The 18,575-nt window shown below is 43.3% G+C and overlaps 1 protein-coding gene across 1 annotated transcript in view; it reads left to right on the top strand.

Annotated features, from left to right (window-relative positions):
- The window catches only part of LOC146357826 (mucin-5AC-like), a 96,506-nt gene that overhangs the window by 53,410 nt on the left and 24,521 nt on the right, over positions 1-18,575 (top strand). Inside the window, exons 31-34 of the mRNA XM_084851198.1 lie at positions 7,109-7,274; positions 7,797-8,047; positions 8,719-8,902; positions 17,496-17,694. Coding sequence (XP_084707324.1) covers positions 7,109-7,274; positions 7,797-8,047; positions 8,719-8,902; positions 17,496-17,694 — 800 coding nt within the window. The remainder of the gene's footprint in view (positions 1-7,108; positions 7,275-7,796; positions 8,048-8,718; positions 8,903-17,495; positions 17,695-18,575) is intronic.

Raw genomic sequence — 18,575 nt, 5'->3', positions numbered from 1 at the left:
TCGAAGAGGGGTCTAGCCTGTGCTCTGGGGGCTGATTCTTCACCTTTATTTTCTATTTTGCCTTCATCTTCTGGGTCTTCATTTTCAGTTTCCATTTCTTAGGGATTTCATCTCAATTAGGCGAGGTGATGATGTTGCACAACTCAGAACGTTGTGGGCAATTTTCCTGCCCCCCCTCTCTCGGCGCGCTAGGCTACTTCTTCGGCCTTACACTCTCACGCTCCCACGCTTTGTTAAAAGCCAGACTGTCCTGCAACATTTTTCTAATTAACAGCCTCAGATCTTGTTTTTTTTTCCTCTCAGCTCGACCTTGAGCTTTTTGCTGTTTTCTCTCTCTATTCTGAATCTTTTTTTAAAAAAAATAACCCTTTTCCTCCTTTGTTTGACATACATCTCAAGAGGGTGCAAGTCTTGAGCAGTAGACGAGCTCGCCTCCCCTTTTTTGTGAGAACACATCTTTTTAAGGGTCACTGCTGATTTTATTAAATCTTCTGCCCAACACTTCAATTCTTCAGTTTCTTTTATTAATGCTGATTGAGGTGTAAGAGGGGAACCTCCCGATCCCGTAGAGATGAAAGTCTCGGCAGACAATATCTGGGAGTTGAGGACCGTAGCTGAAATCGGTGAATTACTGCCAGTGGGGCTTGAAACTGATGGCAACAGTTCTAAGTCAAAGCGAGGGGCAATGCCTCTGTAGGGGGGATGGCAGGGGCTCAGGAGCCACAGGATCTGGATCTCGACAGGGCAGTCTTACAGTAACATGGGCCCGTGGTGGAAGCAGGGCATAAGCAGGTGGAAACACCGTTAGCTCTGCCAGATCTTCACACGGGGCTTCTAATACTGGTTGTAATTTCTTTTTGGCCAATTTTTCTTTTCTGAGCACCAAAACTTTTGCCTGGGATTCTAGGCATTTCTTTAGCCATGGAGGAGAAGCGCGGACTATGGAATCTCATGAGTTTATGTAGGGAAATTGGTCGGGGTGCCCAGGTCTCCCAACCACAATGGCATATACACGGCTGATTTTGCTGGGCTCCAAAGAGCCTTTAGTAGGCCATCCTACACTAAAAGACGGCCACTCTATTCCACACAAAGTCTGCAACCGTTGAGGATTCATGGGGGGGTCCCCATAATCTCCACTAAAACCTTTCTTAAAATTTGCTAGCATATATCCCAAGGGGGTGCAAGGTTTGCTTCCCCCACCACCCATAGCCTCCCTCCTAAATTGAAGACAGACACAATTAGGGAAGGGGAATTGGTCAGTGAGTAAGGGGTCTCACTGGCCGACACAAGAGGATTTTACACACCACGCACTTTGCTACTGGCCTGGGCACCCGGACGGACAACGGTATGCATCAGAAACCACAGTAGCCACTCACACAATCATCCATCTCTCCACTGCATCCATATGTCCCTGCCACCCACTTTTCCCACTTTTTACCAGAGCGGAAAGCAGCTTCCCCAGCTTCCTCAGCTTCCTACTTAGTACTGGCGTGCTGGGTACTGGCGCCCACTCGGGGGTGTGATCAGGCCCCCCTTCTACCCGCAAGGAGTAGGTTCTTTTTGTATACGTATACCACCAACACTGACCTTCTTCATAAGGCGGGCCCCTCTTTTTTTCTGCCCAGTGGCCTTTCTCCCTAAAGGCGGGGCCCTCTTTTTCCCATATACTTGCCTTTCTCCTGAAGGCTTCCAATGTGGGTTTCAACTCAATTGCAGCTGCGATACAGGCAGGGCTCAAGTTCCTTCCTCCGCTTCCCAAGGTTCTCTTGCTGCTCGCTGCCATTTGGGCGATCCCAGTGCAGGCTTTCTCTCATTCACTCGACAAAAAGGTCGGTAGCGCCAAGAAAGGGAGGCATGCGCTGAGCTCATCTTCCCGGTGCGGCGATCAAGAGCAGGCAACTGCCACCTGTCTGGCTCAGAGCCTGCCACATCCGAGTCACGGCACCATTTATGTTGCAGAACCCAGAGTCAGAGAGACCACGGAGTGAAGGAAAAAGAGATTCTTTATTTAACGTGCGGGCTTAAGGCTGGAATCATTTCCAAAGAGCCAGAAGCCCCGAAATACATCAGCACATTGTTTTTATAGACATTGTGACACATATGAAACGGCTCCTCCTCCCCCTCCCACGTGGGGTTGCAGTCCTCAACATTTCTTCTCCTAGCACCATTGTTTATAATACAAGAACTGGGTTATAGGGTAGCCATGATAAGGAGAGAACAGAAGAGAACAGCAGAGAACAAGATATACAATTGTATGACCTTTGACAAGATAAGGAATTCCTGTGTCTCATCAGCTTACAACAATATATTCAAGGGAGAAAGAGCTCAGCAAGAACATGAAGCATGAGACTGCATGAGGCTACTTAGACTGACCCCCGATATGGCTGCTACACTAGTTTGCCCTTTGTAATCAGTGTGGTTCTGCAGGTCCTTTTTAATTTATTCATATATATATATATATATATACACACACACACACATATATATATATATATATGGACAATATCAGTAAATACTTGCTATCAGTTAATCAGTTAGGTAGCCAAGAAGATTATGTTTATTTCAATGTAGAGCAAATACATTTGCTGAAATCCTGGTATCCAAAACATGAAAAGGTTTGGTCCCAACTCTACTGCGCATGTATCAAAGAGCTTATCGGTGCTATTGCGTGCAGCCAGTTTTGCCCTTGCTAATAGATGCAGATGGGAAATTATATTTACAATACCTTCTAAGGGACATTATTTTTCATCCAGATAGAGATACAGGCACCGAAGTATGTGGCCTCTTGCTGGATCACATAGCTTGTAAAAAAAAAATTGACAATGTAGATTCGATGTGTTAAATAATGAACTATTCTCCTAGTACAGTTATCATGTTAAAAATTGCAGACCCAAACATTCTTGTAGGTCCAATTGCACTTAGTTGGATTTCTGTGTTGATCTGCTTAGGGAGGTCAGAGCTTCCAACAGCTCCAGCAGCCTCCCTTACCTTAGTGCCCTCTACTTGAACTATAACTCCCAGCCAGGCTCTTCCACAGCATTCACCACCCAGTTCCAGTAGTATAACCTCAACTGAGTTAGCTTTCATAGTCGCCACTTTACTTACTTCTTTCTGTTCTATTGTGTCTCCAACAGCACCAGGTACAACATCAAGTAGTTCCGTGCATTCCACAATAGGAACTGCAACTGTCACTTTAAGCAGAACAACTCCATGTTTCTGCCATGTGTCTGGAGTTACTGATTCTTTCTTTTCTCCTGGTGAGTTTCTCCTAATGTATATGTGAAGCACTGAAGTAATATTTTCATTCACATTTTGCTTTAATTTTGCTTTACACTTAGAACAGGCCCTTCTCTAGAACTGTACTACAATTGTGGACTGTTCTACCCAGGGAAGTTCACTTTAGTGCTTTGCTGTACAGTGTTATTTGACTAGCAGGGAAATATGTTTACTTATCCTTGTGTTTTAAACCATTTTAAAACTCTTTTTGAACCAAAATGTTTGAAACAACTTTGAGAAGTTCAGACTACTATTTACAGTATTTGTTGTATTGATATTATATGTTTTTTATTTACTGTACACCATTATGGGTGTTTTATTGAAACATGGTGTAAGACTGTTGGATACAGTCTGTTCTGCACTTCCAACAGTCCACACTGTCTGAGTTGGAGAGATCAGCATAGAACTCCATGGATACATCTCTCCTCCCTCCACTTTCTCATCTGGCCCTTATCCATTTCCATCTACTACCATGGGCCAGGCATTTACTTTTAACAAGAGCCCAATGTGCACTTTCCATAAAAGTATACAACTGCTCCTCTCCTCCCCAGAGTCCTGGGTCACACGTTACATATCATTAGCTGAGTACCAGCTGAAGTTGGGCAGGAAAAGGGCTCCCTTAAGCCCCAAGCTGATCCCCTTTTCTTTGCATAGCTATGCCCACGGGTGGGTGGATCTTTCCAACTATAAGTAACTGTAACAGTTTATTCCTATGCATATTTACTTGGGTCTGCTTCTTAGTAAATATGATTAGCACTGCACTGCATGTAGGTAAGTAGATAAATAAATCTGACCTATGCACGTACTTCTAAATGTTATGACATTATTTGGTTTACAGTATTTCTACACGTTACTTTACAATTCATTTAATGTTTTGCCTTTTAAACAGGGGAACTGATATATAATAGAACTGATAGTTCTGGGTGCAGTTTTTATGCAGTTTGCAACAAGCATTGTGAAGTTGAGAGGAAGCCGGTACAATGTCCTTCTACAACTCTCCGACCATCAACTTCATCAGTTACAACTGCAGGAATATCATCTACTCCCAAACCCACAGTTTCTGTTCCCTCAACTGAACTACGCACTTCTTCACCTGTACCAACTGAAAATACAACTCCTGTACCAGGTTGCCCCAATGTTGATCCACCTAGAAAGGTAATCCCACTTTAGTGTTGCTTTTCATTTGTGCACTAATGGCACACTTTCATCAGAAATTTTCCATGAATGTATTAAATGGATAATTCATGAATTTTGCCGGTTGCATCTCACTGTAATTTGATGTAATGCAAGGGTATGCAGTGCATGACGCAGGCTGCATGCATCCCCAAAACTTTTATTACAGCCCCCATGGGCGGACTTGCCTCCCACCCCAAATCTCTCTCACACACACACACACTTGATTTCCCTGCTGACTGTACTCTCTACTCCCTCCCCCTGAGATCCTCATAAAGATTGCTCTTTTCCTGCTAGCAGTGAGGAAAGACCTATCTGTATAAGGACTGCTGGGTTGTGTGTGTGTGTAGGCATGTGTGTGTGTGTGTGCGCACGCGCACGTGCAGCCCCCAGCCCCCAAGCCAGCATTACAAAGGTTGTTCACCCCAGGTATAGCATAATCCCTCTAGAACTGTCCTCTCAATAAACACGATCTTACAAGTAACATTCCTGAGGAAACAAGAACTGAAGCTTTGGACAAATATAACTAATTTCTAGCATTATTATAACATTCTCTTTGTGGAATAGTAATATAAACAATGTTCACATTTCTTCTATCTAATTATCAAAAAAGGAGCGATAACTTTAAGTTAATAATTTTCTGCATGAATTCAATCAATTTTTGTTTTTAGGACCTGCAAAGAAATGTCTTCTTTTCAACAGAGGGATTCCCACATCACAATTATTTATTCGCTTGAACATCAGTATAATGGCTGCAGTATTTCTTTTGCTTATTTGGTATTCCTACTAGATGGCATGTCATCTATATCAAATTCTTTTTATTCCCCATTTGGATTATATAGTCTGTTGTATACATTCTAGAATAATGTGGATTTATTTGTATGAAAAATATACAAAAGGGGTATGAACAATGTTCAGCCAAGCATATACGGGTCAAAGTGAAAAATAAGTAACTCCAGCCATGTAAATGACAGGTATGGTGTCTGTAACAGACCAAATATACTTGCACCCAGATGCAGCTCTAGTTGTGCTTCAGGAAGGTATTTATGCATGATTAGTTGCACTAGAATAGGGATGTACATTTGAAGGTGCTTTCAAACGTGTATCCTGTTTAAAGTGATGGAGTACAGATAGATGGCGTCTACACTTAGAAGTGTATCTGATTTATGCTTATGGTTCCTGATCCAGCAGCAAGTGATGTACATGAAGGATCTCCTTAGCTAGATCAGGGTGTTAGAACAGTAAGGATGCAATCCTATGCATGTTTAGAATGAAAAAAGTCTTACAACTCCCAGCATTCCCAAGCCAGCCATGGTGACTTGGGTTGGGAGTGCTGGGAGTTGTAAGACTTTTTTCTGTCTAAATATGCATGGGACTGCTCCCTAAGCTGATAAGATATACTGGTTAGAGTGTTGGATGTGAAGCAGGGTGACCCAGGTTCAGATCTGCACTCAGCTGCAAAGCTTACTGGGTGACACTGGGCCCATCACAGTCTCTCAGCCTAACCTACCTCACAGGGGTGTTGTGAGGATAAAAGCAGAGGGGAGAACCATGTATGCTGCCTTGAGTTCCTTGAAGGAAAGACGGGGGAAGTATAATATATAATAGTAAATAACAGCATATTTTGATTTCCACCATTTACATGCATGTATCAGACATTCAGCATGCTATGGTCACCCACACTGCTGAAATGGACAAATGCAAAAGCAATACACACTGTGGTGTCTATACAACAGGACTTTCACTCTTGGGATGGAGAACAGCTGATTGTTTTGGCAATGTTGAAGGTGATGTGAGAAAGGCATCCTTGCTTGCGGTATGTGCACTTACCCGACAATTGCCTCTGGTGAAGAGGTTCTGAATTTTTTTGGTCATGTTTCAGAAATCTGCAAATCTGTTTACCAGAGACAGCAGTGAGTCAGAAAGTGATGTTTCTGTGTGCATCAAAGACAGGCAACGACGCCTCACTCACCCTTTTCAGTTCTCTTAGTAACCGTCACATGACTCCAGTCTTCATGAAGGGCTGCCCCAGGAAAAAAGATACCCTGACTTTTCCAGGGACACTGCCCACAGTTCTGGCTGTGTCAGTCTTGTTGCATTAGGGGAGCACAGGAAGCTGCCTTGTGAATGTACACTCAGGGCTAAACTATACGTGATGTTAAATACGTAGGGTGCAGCTCATCCTTGCCATTTTGTTTACCTTGGTGTAAGCATGCAGGGGGGGTCGATCTAGTTTGGGACCACTGCACATGGGTAGGGGAGATTTAAACCTTCCCACCCAGCCAGTTTCCCCTGCCCAAGTTCACCCACCCCCCACAGGGGCTAAAAACGATGGGGGGAAATCCTTTGGCATTAATGGAGGGTGTTTTTTTTCTTTTTCTAGCCGCGAGTGGAGGTGAATTTTTGTAGGGCAAGTGGCTAGGTGGGGAGGTTTAAACCTCCCCTCCCTGCGCAAGGTGGCCCTGATCCAGATTGGAGCCCTGCACGCTTACACTAAGGTAAACACAATGGTGAGGATCAGCTGGACATTATGTTGTAGCATGTAGTTTAGCTCTCAGCCTTGGATGAACATTACACCTATTTCACTCTTGAAGCCTTGTTACAAGGATGACCTCTTTCTAAAAGCACAAGCATTAACTCCCCTGTGGTTCACTTCCAGGCTAATGAAACTTGGATGTTAAACAATTGCACTATGGCGACTTGTGAAGGAAACAACAAAACTATTCTGGTGCATCTACCACCTGCAGAAAAGATAGAATGTGCAAGTGGAGTCTCACCAGTAAAAATAGTAGATAAGGATGGCTGTTCCCGCTATGAGTGTGAATGTAAGTACAATGACTTGCAGTGCAACCCTGTGCATGTCTACACAGAAGTAAGTCTTACAGCGCTCAATTGGACTTAGTCCCAGATTAGTGTGAAAAGGACTGTAGCCTTAGTGAGCAATAAGAGAAATTATACATATTTTAATTTTGTGTAATAAGGGGTTAAGATATTTTACTTACAAGATTGCATAATTCATTATATTTTTCTCTCTAACTTAATAATTGTTCACACTTTCTAATGGGTGGACCAGATTGGTATCTTGTTCTTCAGATTTAATATGTGGAATAGCATTGTCAAATAGAGCCATAGAATCATAGGGTTGGAAGGGGCCTACAAGACCTTCGAGCCCAACCCCCTCCCTACGCAATGCAGGAAGCCTGATTCCCAGATGGTCTCCCATCCAAGTACTAACCAGGGCTGATCCTGCTTAGTTTCCAAGATCAGGCAAGATCAGGTGCATCCAGCCAGCTGAGGACTATTCTCTAACAGTGAACATTTCTGATCTTTTGATTTCTCCATTATAGGTATTTGCACCGGTTGGGACAATTCTAACTATAGGACTTTTGATGGCACTTCTTACACTTTCCATGAGAATTGCACTTATGTCCTGGTGAAAGAGATTGTGAATAAACATGGAAACTTCAGTGTTTTGGTTAACAATTACTTCTGTGATGCAGCTAATAACCAATCCTGTTCCAGATCCATTATTGTAAATTACAACTATATGGAAGTAGTGCTAAGCAGTCAAATGCACAAAGGAGTGAAAATTAACAAGGTAATATGTCATAGGTTTTAAGGGCACAATTCTATGCATGTTTAGACAGAAAAAAGTCCTACAGCTCCTAGCATTCCCCAGCCAGCATGCCTGGCTAGGAATGCTGGGAGTTGTAGGACTTTGTTCTAAATATGCATAGACTTGCACCCTAAACTGTGTAACCTCCTAAAATAGCAATGCTTTAGCGAAAAGAAAAGAAAAAAAGTCATAATTGTACCGAGACCATATAACCTAGCTAATGGTTGTAACATTCACATAATTATTACAAGGACGTGCCTGTTTAAAGAATGCTTGTATTTCACCCCCTGCTTTAATCCCATTATGTGGACTGTGTTTAGGAACGAGGTGCAATTCCGCTAAATCATCTAAATCCTGAACACATCCATTAATTAATAAAATAAGCCTGAGCTTATTTTATTAATTCACTTTATTTAAGATATTTTATCCTTGTTTTCAATTAAAAACTACCAGAGAGACTTATAAATACATAAAACAACACAATAAAACAATACAGTACTGAAAATTGTATAAAAGGCAGCAGAGTGGCTAACAAGGGTCTCCATTAACAGGGCTGCTTTATCTAAACAATTCTGAACATCTTTAGGAGAAATTGTCCAGATTTACATTTGAGCCCATCTAACCATTAGCCTCTTTTATATTGCTGTTTGTAGGTTCTATTCAACAATGAACCAGTCAGTAGCAGTTTCACCAAGGATGGCATTTCAGTTACCAGTGTTGGTACTACCATGACTGTTGAAATTCCTGCCATCCAGGCTTTTATTTCCTTCAGCGGGCATGCCTTCACCATAAAACTCCCATTTGGCCTGTTTGAATACAACACAGAGGGGCAATGTGGTAAGTAAAAGGTTTCAATCCTTTTCCACTAGGCTATTCTCTCACAACAGTTAACTAACATGTGCAGACAATGATCAAATGCAGACCATGATCAAAAGGGTGATAGTTTAATGACAAGGAGGGAGGGGGCGACAGCTGAATAATAAGGCACATGCTTGTAGTGTGTAGAGGGTTCCAAGTTACATTCCTGGTATCTCTTCTGATAAAGGATCTCAGGGCCAAGAAAAAGCTGCTGCCAGTCAGAGTAGACAGGACTGGGCAAGATGGACTAATGGTCTTACTCAATGGAAGTGTACAAAATTATGCACAGTGTGTAGGAAGTAGATAGGGAGACATTTTTCTCCCTCTCTCATAATACTAGAATTCAGGGTCATCCCACAAAGCTGATTGGGAGGTTCAGGACAGATAAAAGGAAGTACTTCTTCACACAGTACATCATTAAACTATGGAATTCACTTCCACAAGATGTAGTGATGGCCACCAGTTTGGATGGCTTTAAAAGAGGATTGGACAAATTCATGGAGGAGAGCACTATCTATGGCTACTAGTCCTGATGGCTATATGCCACCTCCAGTACCAGAGGCAGTGAGCCTATGTACACCAGTTGGTGGAGAATTTGGGTGGGAGGGTGCTGTTGCACTCATGCCCTGTTTGTGTGTTTCCAGTGGACAGCTGGTTGGCCACTGTGTGAACAGAATGCTGGACTAGATAGACCCTTGGTCTGATCCAGCACAGCTCTTCTTATGGTCTTACAATATAAAGCAGCTACATATATTCTTGGATATTCATATCCAAGAGCAAGAAGATTCAGATTCCTTTATTTGCATCATCCAGAGGCCTTTGCATTTAAAATATAATGTACAAAGGATAAAAGCAAGATCACAATAGACTGAAGTTACGCAGATTAGATTCTTAAAATTTGCATCAAGCACAAATGCCGATCCTTTTCCCATATAAAAAAGAAACAGATAAACTTCTGATCAATTGAAGGAGCTGTGTAAAATCAAGACTCAGATAGAATGACAGATCTGGTTTAGTAGCACCTGCTAAAAATTTTGCAGTCTTTGCTGTCACCAGCTTATTTTGATCTGCGAGAAGAAAAGACACAGAAGCAATAACTGACTGCTCTGGAATAGAGCACAGCAGTGGAGTAATCACCTCTTTCCTCAAATCTCTATAAAAAGTGCAAACTAATAACACGTGAGCTACTGTTTCAATACTGCCATCTCCACGTGGCCATACATGGTTTTGAAATGGGATTCTTTTAAATCGGCCCTCAAGTACACCTGATGGCAGTATAGTCAGTCTTGCATTAGTAGTAAAAGCTCATCTGTATTTTAGAACTGCTATGTTTTTTGCAAACAAGATGCCAGTGTGTCCAAGAGACTGGGCGGAACCGGAAAGTGATCGTGCCATCTACTGAATGTTCTTATAGTGGCTAAATTGTTCCGCTGTTCAGTATCGTGGAAGTGCGGTCTAGATCTTCTGCTGTACTAAACCCCAGCACCAATAACTGCTGTGTTGATAGGCCAAAAGAACGATGCTTTAAAGTGGTGGTGTTCATCCATCCACTCTTATGGGGGTCCTGCGGAACTGAGGGAAGCGAACCAATAGGAGTTAAGTTCAGCTGAAGCCAATAATTAAGTGTCCTACTCTACACCAGGCCTGTAAACTGATAAAGGGAAGAGTAGCCTCCAAACGCAAGGGAAGGAGGCATTTGGGACACAGCATGAAATAGGAAAAAAATGAGACTGAACAACTTCACCTTGTCTAGAATAAGCATCCACCCATATACTGAACCCCATATACTAACTGAGCTAAGGGTTTAGCTTTGAAAACTTCAAATGCTGAGGGTATGTGGTTACCTCCTTCTGTATAAAAGAAGCACATTGAGGTTTTAGCACTCTGAGATGCTTTTTCCACCACATACTTCTGACGGGCTGATCATGCCCTGTTGAAAAACTACTCCCAGGTATTTGAAGTCTCTGACTTGTTCAATTAACAGTTTATCCAAATGCCGTCTATAGGGCCTGTATCATCTAGAGAATACTATAACTTTAGTTTTGTTATTATTCACAACTAGATGGTTTTTTGGCAGAATTCAGAGAATGCCCCCATCAATCTTTTTGATCCCACTTTTGTTTGAGAAAGAAATACAGCATCATCTGCATACAATAGGATGGAAATAGCTTTTTTAGCCTATTTAGAGGTGTGATAGGCTGGAGATATTAGATACTTGACAGTATCATTCATATATATACACACACACACACACACACACACACACACATATCATTTAAATATAATTAAATAATACCAGGGCCAAAATACAGCCTTGCTTAACAGACTCCTTTTTGCTAAGACAGAGTCTGTAAGCTGCCCATCTATAGAACATCACACCTTCAATCAGGTATTATTATCCAAACGTTCAGTCAGAAAAAGAAATCTCTTATCTATAGTTGAGGAATTTAATTCGTCCCAGACTCTTGTGCGAGAGATTGAGTCAAATGCGGCTTTCAAATCAATAAATGCCACGTATAGCACGCCACCTGGTTTCTTAGCAAACTAACTGGGCAATCATTTGCTGGATCAGATATGAGGCCTTTTTTTTAATATAGGGATAACTACTACTGTGCCTCAACCCTCAGGCATAGCCCCGTTGAATCAATACATGAAAATACCACTGCCAATAGGGAAGCTCACCAATCAGTATTAGATTTCAGAAATTCCAGGGATAAAAAACCTATGCCTGGTGCTTTGTTACTTTTAGCTGAAGAATAAGATTCTTAACCTCAGTTACAGATATTGGTAGCCACTCCAGTAAATTTTCTGGGATCTCCGTTATTCAGTTAACCTTATTATCATGATCAAAATATAGTGACTGGTGATACTGTGTCCATTCATTAGGTCGAATAGTTCACACTGGAGTGTGCAAGCATTCTCTTGTAGACCTGATATTGTGTGCCAGAAGAGGCAAATGTCCCTATCGTGGGAAGCCTTTATTAAAATTTGCCAGGAGTGTTCTTTAGTTTGCTGGGTTTTTCCCATCAGAAGTTTATACTTTTGTCTAAGGGAAGCATACCTATTGGTCAAAAGGCCTGAGTTAGGGTTCCTGTATTTAGATATATTCTCTTCAGCTGACTTTTGGCCTGTTTACACTCTTTATTGAACCAACTAGAGGATCCTAATGTTCTTGAGCTACTATTCCTAACCTTAGTTCTCAATTGGTCTTGCAATCTATCAATCAGAATTTTAAATAGATTCATGGCCTCAGCAGCTGAGTTGGCTGAAAGTATAGCAGCATGAATGGCCATTAAATCTTGCCTATGTAGGAGCTGAGTCAAAGCAAAATCAGTGTCCATTTAATGCTCTTACAGGCAGTTATACCTAGATCTCCATTAGAAATAGATGAGTTTGCAGACATAAGTTGTTATGTGCTGGGCATGCCAGTATTATGGTTAGTGGTAAGTGATCATTAGGGATGGGGGAGAATTCCACCACGGACCCCATTGGGCCCCGTGGTGGAACGGATCACTCACCTCTGGCTCCCCCCGGAATCCGTGCTGGTCGGCTCCCTCATCATGGCAATCCCGCGGAGCCGGCCGCCCGCTCCGCTCCTCTGGTGATATGGCCAGCTGGCATTGCCATGCCGTATCGCTGGGGTAGGGTAAGTGAGTCTCCGGATGCAAATGGCGTAGCGGGTGCCATTTGCAGCCATAAAGCTGGCAGATTAGCCTAATTGCAGCCATTTATTCACAGTAGATTTTTTTAAGCTGGGCGGTATAGAAACATGGACACATTTCCAAGAATCTAACAAGAACAGCAATTGCAAAAGGACTGCATGGAGCTATAGCTGTTATAGTTGCCTTCATCTTTGTAAGGATGAAACATGCTAGCCAACCACTGGTTCTTCCACCCTTCTTTGAGGGAATAGCTGCCATAGAATGGCATTTTTAGCCATTAAGCATTATGGTTTCATTATGCCGTGTTTCTTGTAGGAGGAAGATGTCAAAACACTTTGCTTTGATCACCATCCTGCTAAATTCCATGACAGCAGTTTCAACCCTGAGTCCCTTAAAGCCCTACACTTAGGGCTTTAAAACCGCACTTCCATTCTGCTTATTGCTGGAGACCCAACCTGGGGGAATAATATCTTTCTTAACTCTAGGGGGAGGGCAACCTATTTCTGATGTGGTTAGTGCTTGATAGCTCAGCCAGTGATTCAAGGTCACACAATCAGACTTGTGTCTCATCCTATCAGACTCCAGAGGTTTGCAGCTCTGCATCTATACACTTAAAAGTTCTTGTACTAACCTCTTTTTTAACTATAGATTTAGGTGAGACAACATGTGAACGAGGATGTTGATTAACAATTATTTCCCCTGTATTTTGTTTTCCTTGCTGTTGTATTTGGTTCAACGTAGACTGTAATTTGGCTAATTTGGTTATAATATTTCATTGTTCCTTGTCAGGCAGCTTAGAGAAGGAACTCAGCAGTTCTTCTGGCACTGTCCAGTCTAGTGAATCTGAAACATAGTTCTTAGGAGCTGCCTTACTCAACTCTGCAGCTAATTGTTTGGGCCTGTTATAATTTTCCTGTATGACTGCAAGTCATTCATCTCACCAGTTGCAATGCTGCAAGTCATTCATCTCACCAGTTACAAGCTCCTTACCACCAGGACAAATGAATGGAGAGGCTTTTATTTATTTACTACATTTATGTCCCACCGCTTTTTCCTCCTTTTTTCCTCCAAGGCAGCGTACATAATCCACCTCCTCTCCATTTTATCCTCACATTAACAGTCCTGTGAGGTAGGTTGGGCTGAGAGGCTGTGACTGGCCCAAAGTCACCCATTTTGCTTCCATGGCTGAGCGAGGATAAGAATCTGGATCTCCCGACTCCCAGTCCAACACTCTAGCCACTACACCACACTGGCTTTTCTCCTCATGTCCTGCATTTTGGGTGCAAACAGAGGTCTAATTAAATGCCGATAAGGGACCACCCCTTCCTGGGCTAATTGGCCCTTCTTTTTCATAGTTAAAGTCTGCTGCTAAAAGTTAAAAGAATACTTTTGGACTATCCATTATTGAGGAGCTCCTTCATTGATTTTAGATCTATATTGCCTGCAAAGGGACCCAATAATACTTTCAGATATTGTTTAGCCCCCCAAAAACAGAATCCCAGTGTGGAAGTGGCCCCCTATAAGGAAAAAGATGAACTATAACCTCACATGGTCTCAGTAGCAAGCCATTTGAATAGGAAGGCATTCCTGCTTTTTTGTTTTAACTCTCTCCAAACTATTCAAAAGCATGTGGCTGGCCTTTCTCTGCACGTCCCTGGGCTGTGTTTCAGAAGATGTGAGGGTGCTTTGCAACCTTTCATCCAAATCATCCAGCTTCTTAACAATATAGTCCAAATGTTCAAAAATAGTTTGAACTCTCCAGTTAGTCAACAGGCAACATTCCCTTAGCCATTCCACTTTTCATTCTAACATCCTCTGTTCAGCAATTAAGGGAGTATTCGCGTTGCTATCCTTTTCCTTCTCTTCAGATCCGGAGAGTATCTGCTCAGCCATTTCTCTATGCAGAGGGTCAAAACAATTCTGTAATCAGATTGCAAAGACTCCACTAGTAAACTTAACTTCAGAGGCAAAAAGCAATGATCCAGACTGATTTGCCCAAGATTTGAAGACCCAACATCATCATCCTTATCAGGACTCCTGGGTCTTTTAGCTCTTCTCATCTTACTGTTCTTCGGCTGCTGTCTAACCAGTTCCTCTTTTAAGCTGGGAGCAGGTCAATAATAGGGATGTCAGAGAATTTCGCCACGAATCTCGGGGAGGCCAAATGCCAGCACATTCGGCCCCCCAAAATCGATGGCAAAACGGTCTGCCCCCCCGCCCCCCCGGGACAGGACTTACCTTGGGCGAATCTCCCTGGCGGCGGCGGCGGTTCGGCGGCAGTTCAGTGACGGCGGCCGGTCTTCCGACCAGCTGCCACCACCGCCATTTCCAAGTTAAAAAAAAAACACGTGATAGGCTACGTAAAGATTTACGTAGCCTATCATGGCTAGATTTTTGTAAAAATACCGTGATAGGCTATGTAAATGTTTACGTAGCCTATCACGGCTGAGTTAAAACAAAAAACAAAACTGCGCGTATGCAAATGGCGGCACCCATGGGCGCCGCCATTTGTGTTCCTTATTTTGGCATGTCTAGTCTACGTAAACATTTACGTAGACTACGGCGAAAATAAGGGGAACGCAAATAGCGTAGCGTCTACGCTATTTACGTTCCCCTTATTTTCGCTGTAGTCTACGTAAATGTTTACGTAGACTAGACGTGCCAAAATAAGGAATGCAAATGGCGGCGCCCATGGGCGCCGCCATTTGCATACGTGCGGTTGTTGTTGTTTTTTTAACTCAGCCGTGATAGGCTACGTAAACATTTACGTAGCCTATCACGGCTAACTGCAGGGACGCAAACGGCGGCAGCTACGGCCGCCGCCATTTGCAGTCCCGGCTGGCCAGTATTCGCGGCGGGAGGGACGGGGCACCTCCCCCCCAGCCAGAATTTGGGGGGGGGAGGGACGGAGCGCCTCCCCCCCACCGCGAATCAAATTTCATAAAAGGTAAGTGACTTTCGTACATCCCTAGAATCAAATCGATAATAGAAAGCAGTCGATCTTCTAATGGCGGGTTCTTGTCTTCAATCCCAACATAAACACAAGCATTTTATCACCACTGCCTCTCAGTTGTTGTTATATATATTCAGAAAAAAATTGTGTTGGCAGAAGTTGGCAAACTACCAAAAGATAGCAGAGTTCAGCCAAACTCCACAAACAACAAGCAAAAGCCACTAGAATTAGGTGTATTCCCACACAGCTGCATTCTCCCAGAGTTAACAGATAAGACTGCAAACGCGAGTCTGTCAGAGGAGAAAAGAATTAAAAACACTCACCTAGCTTAGGTCTAGGGGCCGCGGTGGCTTAGTGGTTAAGACGCTGAACTGCAGACCAGAAGGTCAGCAGGACAGCAGTTCGAGACCCGAGTGCTGCGTGACGGAGTGAGCTCCCGTCTTCAGTCCCAGCTTCTGCCAACCTAGCAGTTCAAAAGCAAGAAATTGCAAGTAGATAAATAGGTACCGCTTCGGCGGGGAACGTAACAGCGTTCCGTGCACCTCGGTGTTCAGTCATGCTGGCCACATGACCATGGAAGTGTCTTCGGACAGTGCTGGCTCTTTGGCTTAGAAATGGAGATGACTACCACACCCTAGAGTTGGACACAACTGGTTGGGGACACCTTTACCTTTTTTTACCTTTTAGCTTAGGTCTAAAACTACCCACTGCATTCTGCACCAGTCTGAAACACTCAGCAGCAAATGTGAAGCAGTTAGAATGATTAAGGACGCAATCCTATCAAGATAGGTGGCCGCCTCCAAACCTGGAGGCAACTGCCTATCCAAAGCAAGGCAGGAGAGGCACGGCGGGATCATTCCCTCCACGCCTCTCCTGCCTTGCTCTTTTTCACTAGGCAGCCATTTTCAACTGTCTGGCGGAGGGGGGGCCGACCAGGAGAGGAAGCTGCTGTATGACACGCTGGATGTGTTGTATGTGCAGCTGTGCTCTCCCTGCCCCGGAATGCCCCCTGGAATGCCCCTTTTCAGTCGCTCTGTGCTCCTCTTCCTAGCATGTAGGACAGGGCTTCTCCATGCTGCCTCTGAGGCAGCATGGATAAAGGGGGAGGTCGGTTTTCCAGGAACCGACCTCGGAGAGTGGGCTCCGAGGTTGGTTCCTGGAAATGAGCATATCCTATAGCCCGCTAGACAGTGCCTAGTGGCCATAGGATTGCTCCCTAAAAGAATTTTTAAAAGATGCTTTGACTTGGATTCCTGCAATGGGCAGGGGGTTAGACTTGATGGTCTTATAGGCCCATTTCAACCCTACTATTCTATGATTCTATGAAAAACTGAAAACAAACAGAGACCTGGCCGAGCAGCCTCTTCTGTCACCATCTTGCCCCACCAGAAGTCCAATACCCCTAGAGAGGACAAATGGATGAGCTCTTTGGGCATCGAAAGTGACAGAGGCCCTGGTGAGGGAAAATGGATTTCTCCTGATCTTGTATGCCAAGAGCAAGAAACATAGGGTAGTATCCAACTGTGCCATTCCATTACTGCAGATGGCGTTGTGCTAGAGGAAACTAGGTTCTGAACTGTACACAAGAGGAGAATCCAACTAAAGTTACATTTGCACAAGCACAGCTGTGCAAGTGATTGTGCATTATGCTTGCACAACGTCTTGTGCAACCAATTGCGCATGATACTTGTGAAACCCTTTGTGCAACCAGATGTGCAAGCGTGTTGCACAACAGAAAGATTCAGCAGAGTTCCGCTAGAGTTATTTGAATTCGTGGAATGATTCTGTTGGATGCTGCCCACAAGATGCACACTTTATGACAAACAGACAACAATGATACAGTTTTTCAAGTAGAAAATCAGCTCCATGATTTCAAGGCCATCCAAAGTATACGTGCTTAACGCTCATGTATATTGCATATTCAGCACAGTTTTGATGTGACTCTTTCCCCTCCCAGGGAGTTGTTCAAATGATCGGTCAGATGATTGCCGCTTGCCCAGTGGCCATGAAGCCTCCTCTTGCTCAGACATGGCTCCCCATTGGAAGGTTTATGATCCAAAAAATCCCTACTGTGGAGAAGTGACACCACAGCCTCCAAGGCCCACACCAACACCCTGCACTACTCCATCTCCTCTGTGCGAACTGATTATGAGCGAGTAAGTAAAACCCAGCTTTTACAAGCATTCAGCTATGCCCCCTGCAGAGCAAATAATTAATTTGGCTGCTTAAATAAAAACTCTTGATGCAAAATACTAAAAAACAACCCCATCATCACCACGGAAACGCCTTATACGGACTGTAGTCATAATTTCAAAAATGTGTTCTTTTATTTTCTAAGGACATACAACAGGTATGGGTAACAGGCAGCCATCCTGACCACTGGTGCAGCCCCCAATGCCCCCACCGCATTGCCGAAACACTTTTTAAAAATGCAAAAAACCCAGCCGTTTGCTGCCACATTTTGGCAGCAAACCACTACGGATGCATAGAAGGGAAAAACTTAGCTTGTAAACAAGCTATATTTGGTACTTGTAAACTTCCACAGTGGTTTGCTGCCAAAAGATTTTTGTGGCTTTTGAGGCAGTGGAAAGAGTGTAGCCCGTGGGGAGGGATCAGGAGGGACAAAGTCCCCAGGCCCCCTGTAGTTGCTCATCCATGATATACAGCCTCTCTTTCATGTCTTGCTCCTGTAATATTTTACCGTTTTATCTTTTGTGTTCACCACTCCGAAATTTGTTTTGGATATGGAGCAGTATACAAATATTGTAAATACATAAATAATAAATAAATAATATTTCACAGATTCATCTACTGCTAAGCATGGTGTTTTAGTATCTTCTAGACACCCAACCTATCTTCCATTTACTCATATATCATAAAGAACAGTAATATTGCAACAAGCTAGGGATATTATTTCAGCAGTATCATGGTATTTAAATCTTTGCCAAGAATATTATTCTTTCTGTTTCTGTTTCATATTGAAAGAAATGGATTTGTACAATGTGGTTGAACATGGCTCATAAACATCTTCCTCTAT

Source organism: Heloderma suspectum, chromosome 1 (assembly GCF_057233095.1).
Source record: "Heloderma suspectum isolate Gila_16-S chromosome 1, 16-S_ref, whole genome shotgun sequence".
In the NCBI taxonomy this organism is placed as follows: domain Eukaryota; kingdom Metazoa; phylum Chordata; class Lepidosauria; order Squamata; family Helodermatidae; genus Heloderma; species Heloderma suspectum.
Note: the sequence above shows the minus strand (reverse complement) of the source record. Positions and strands in the feature narration are given on the sequence as shown.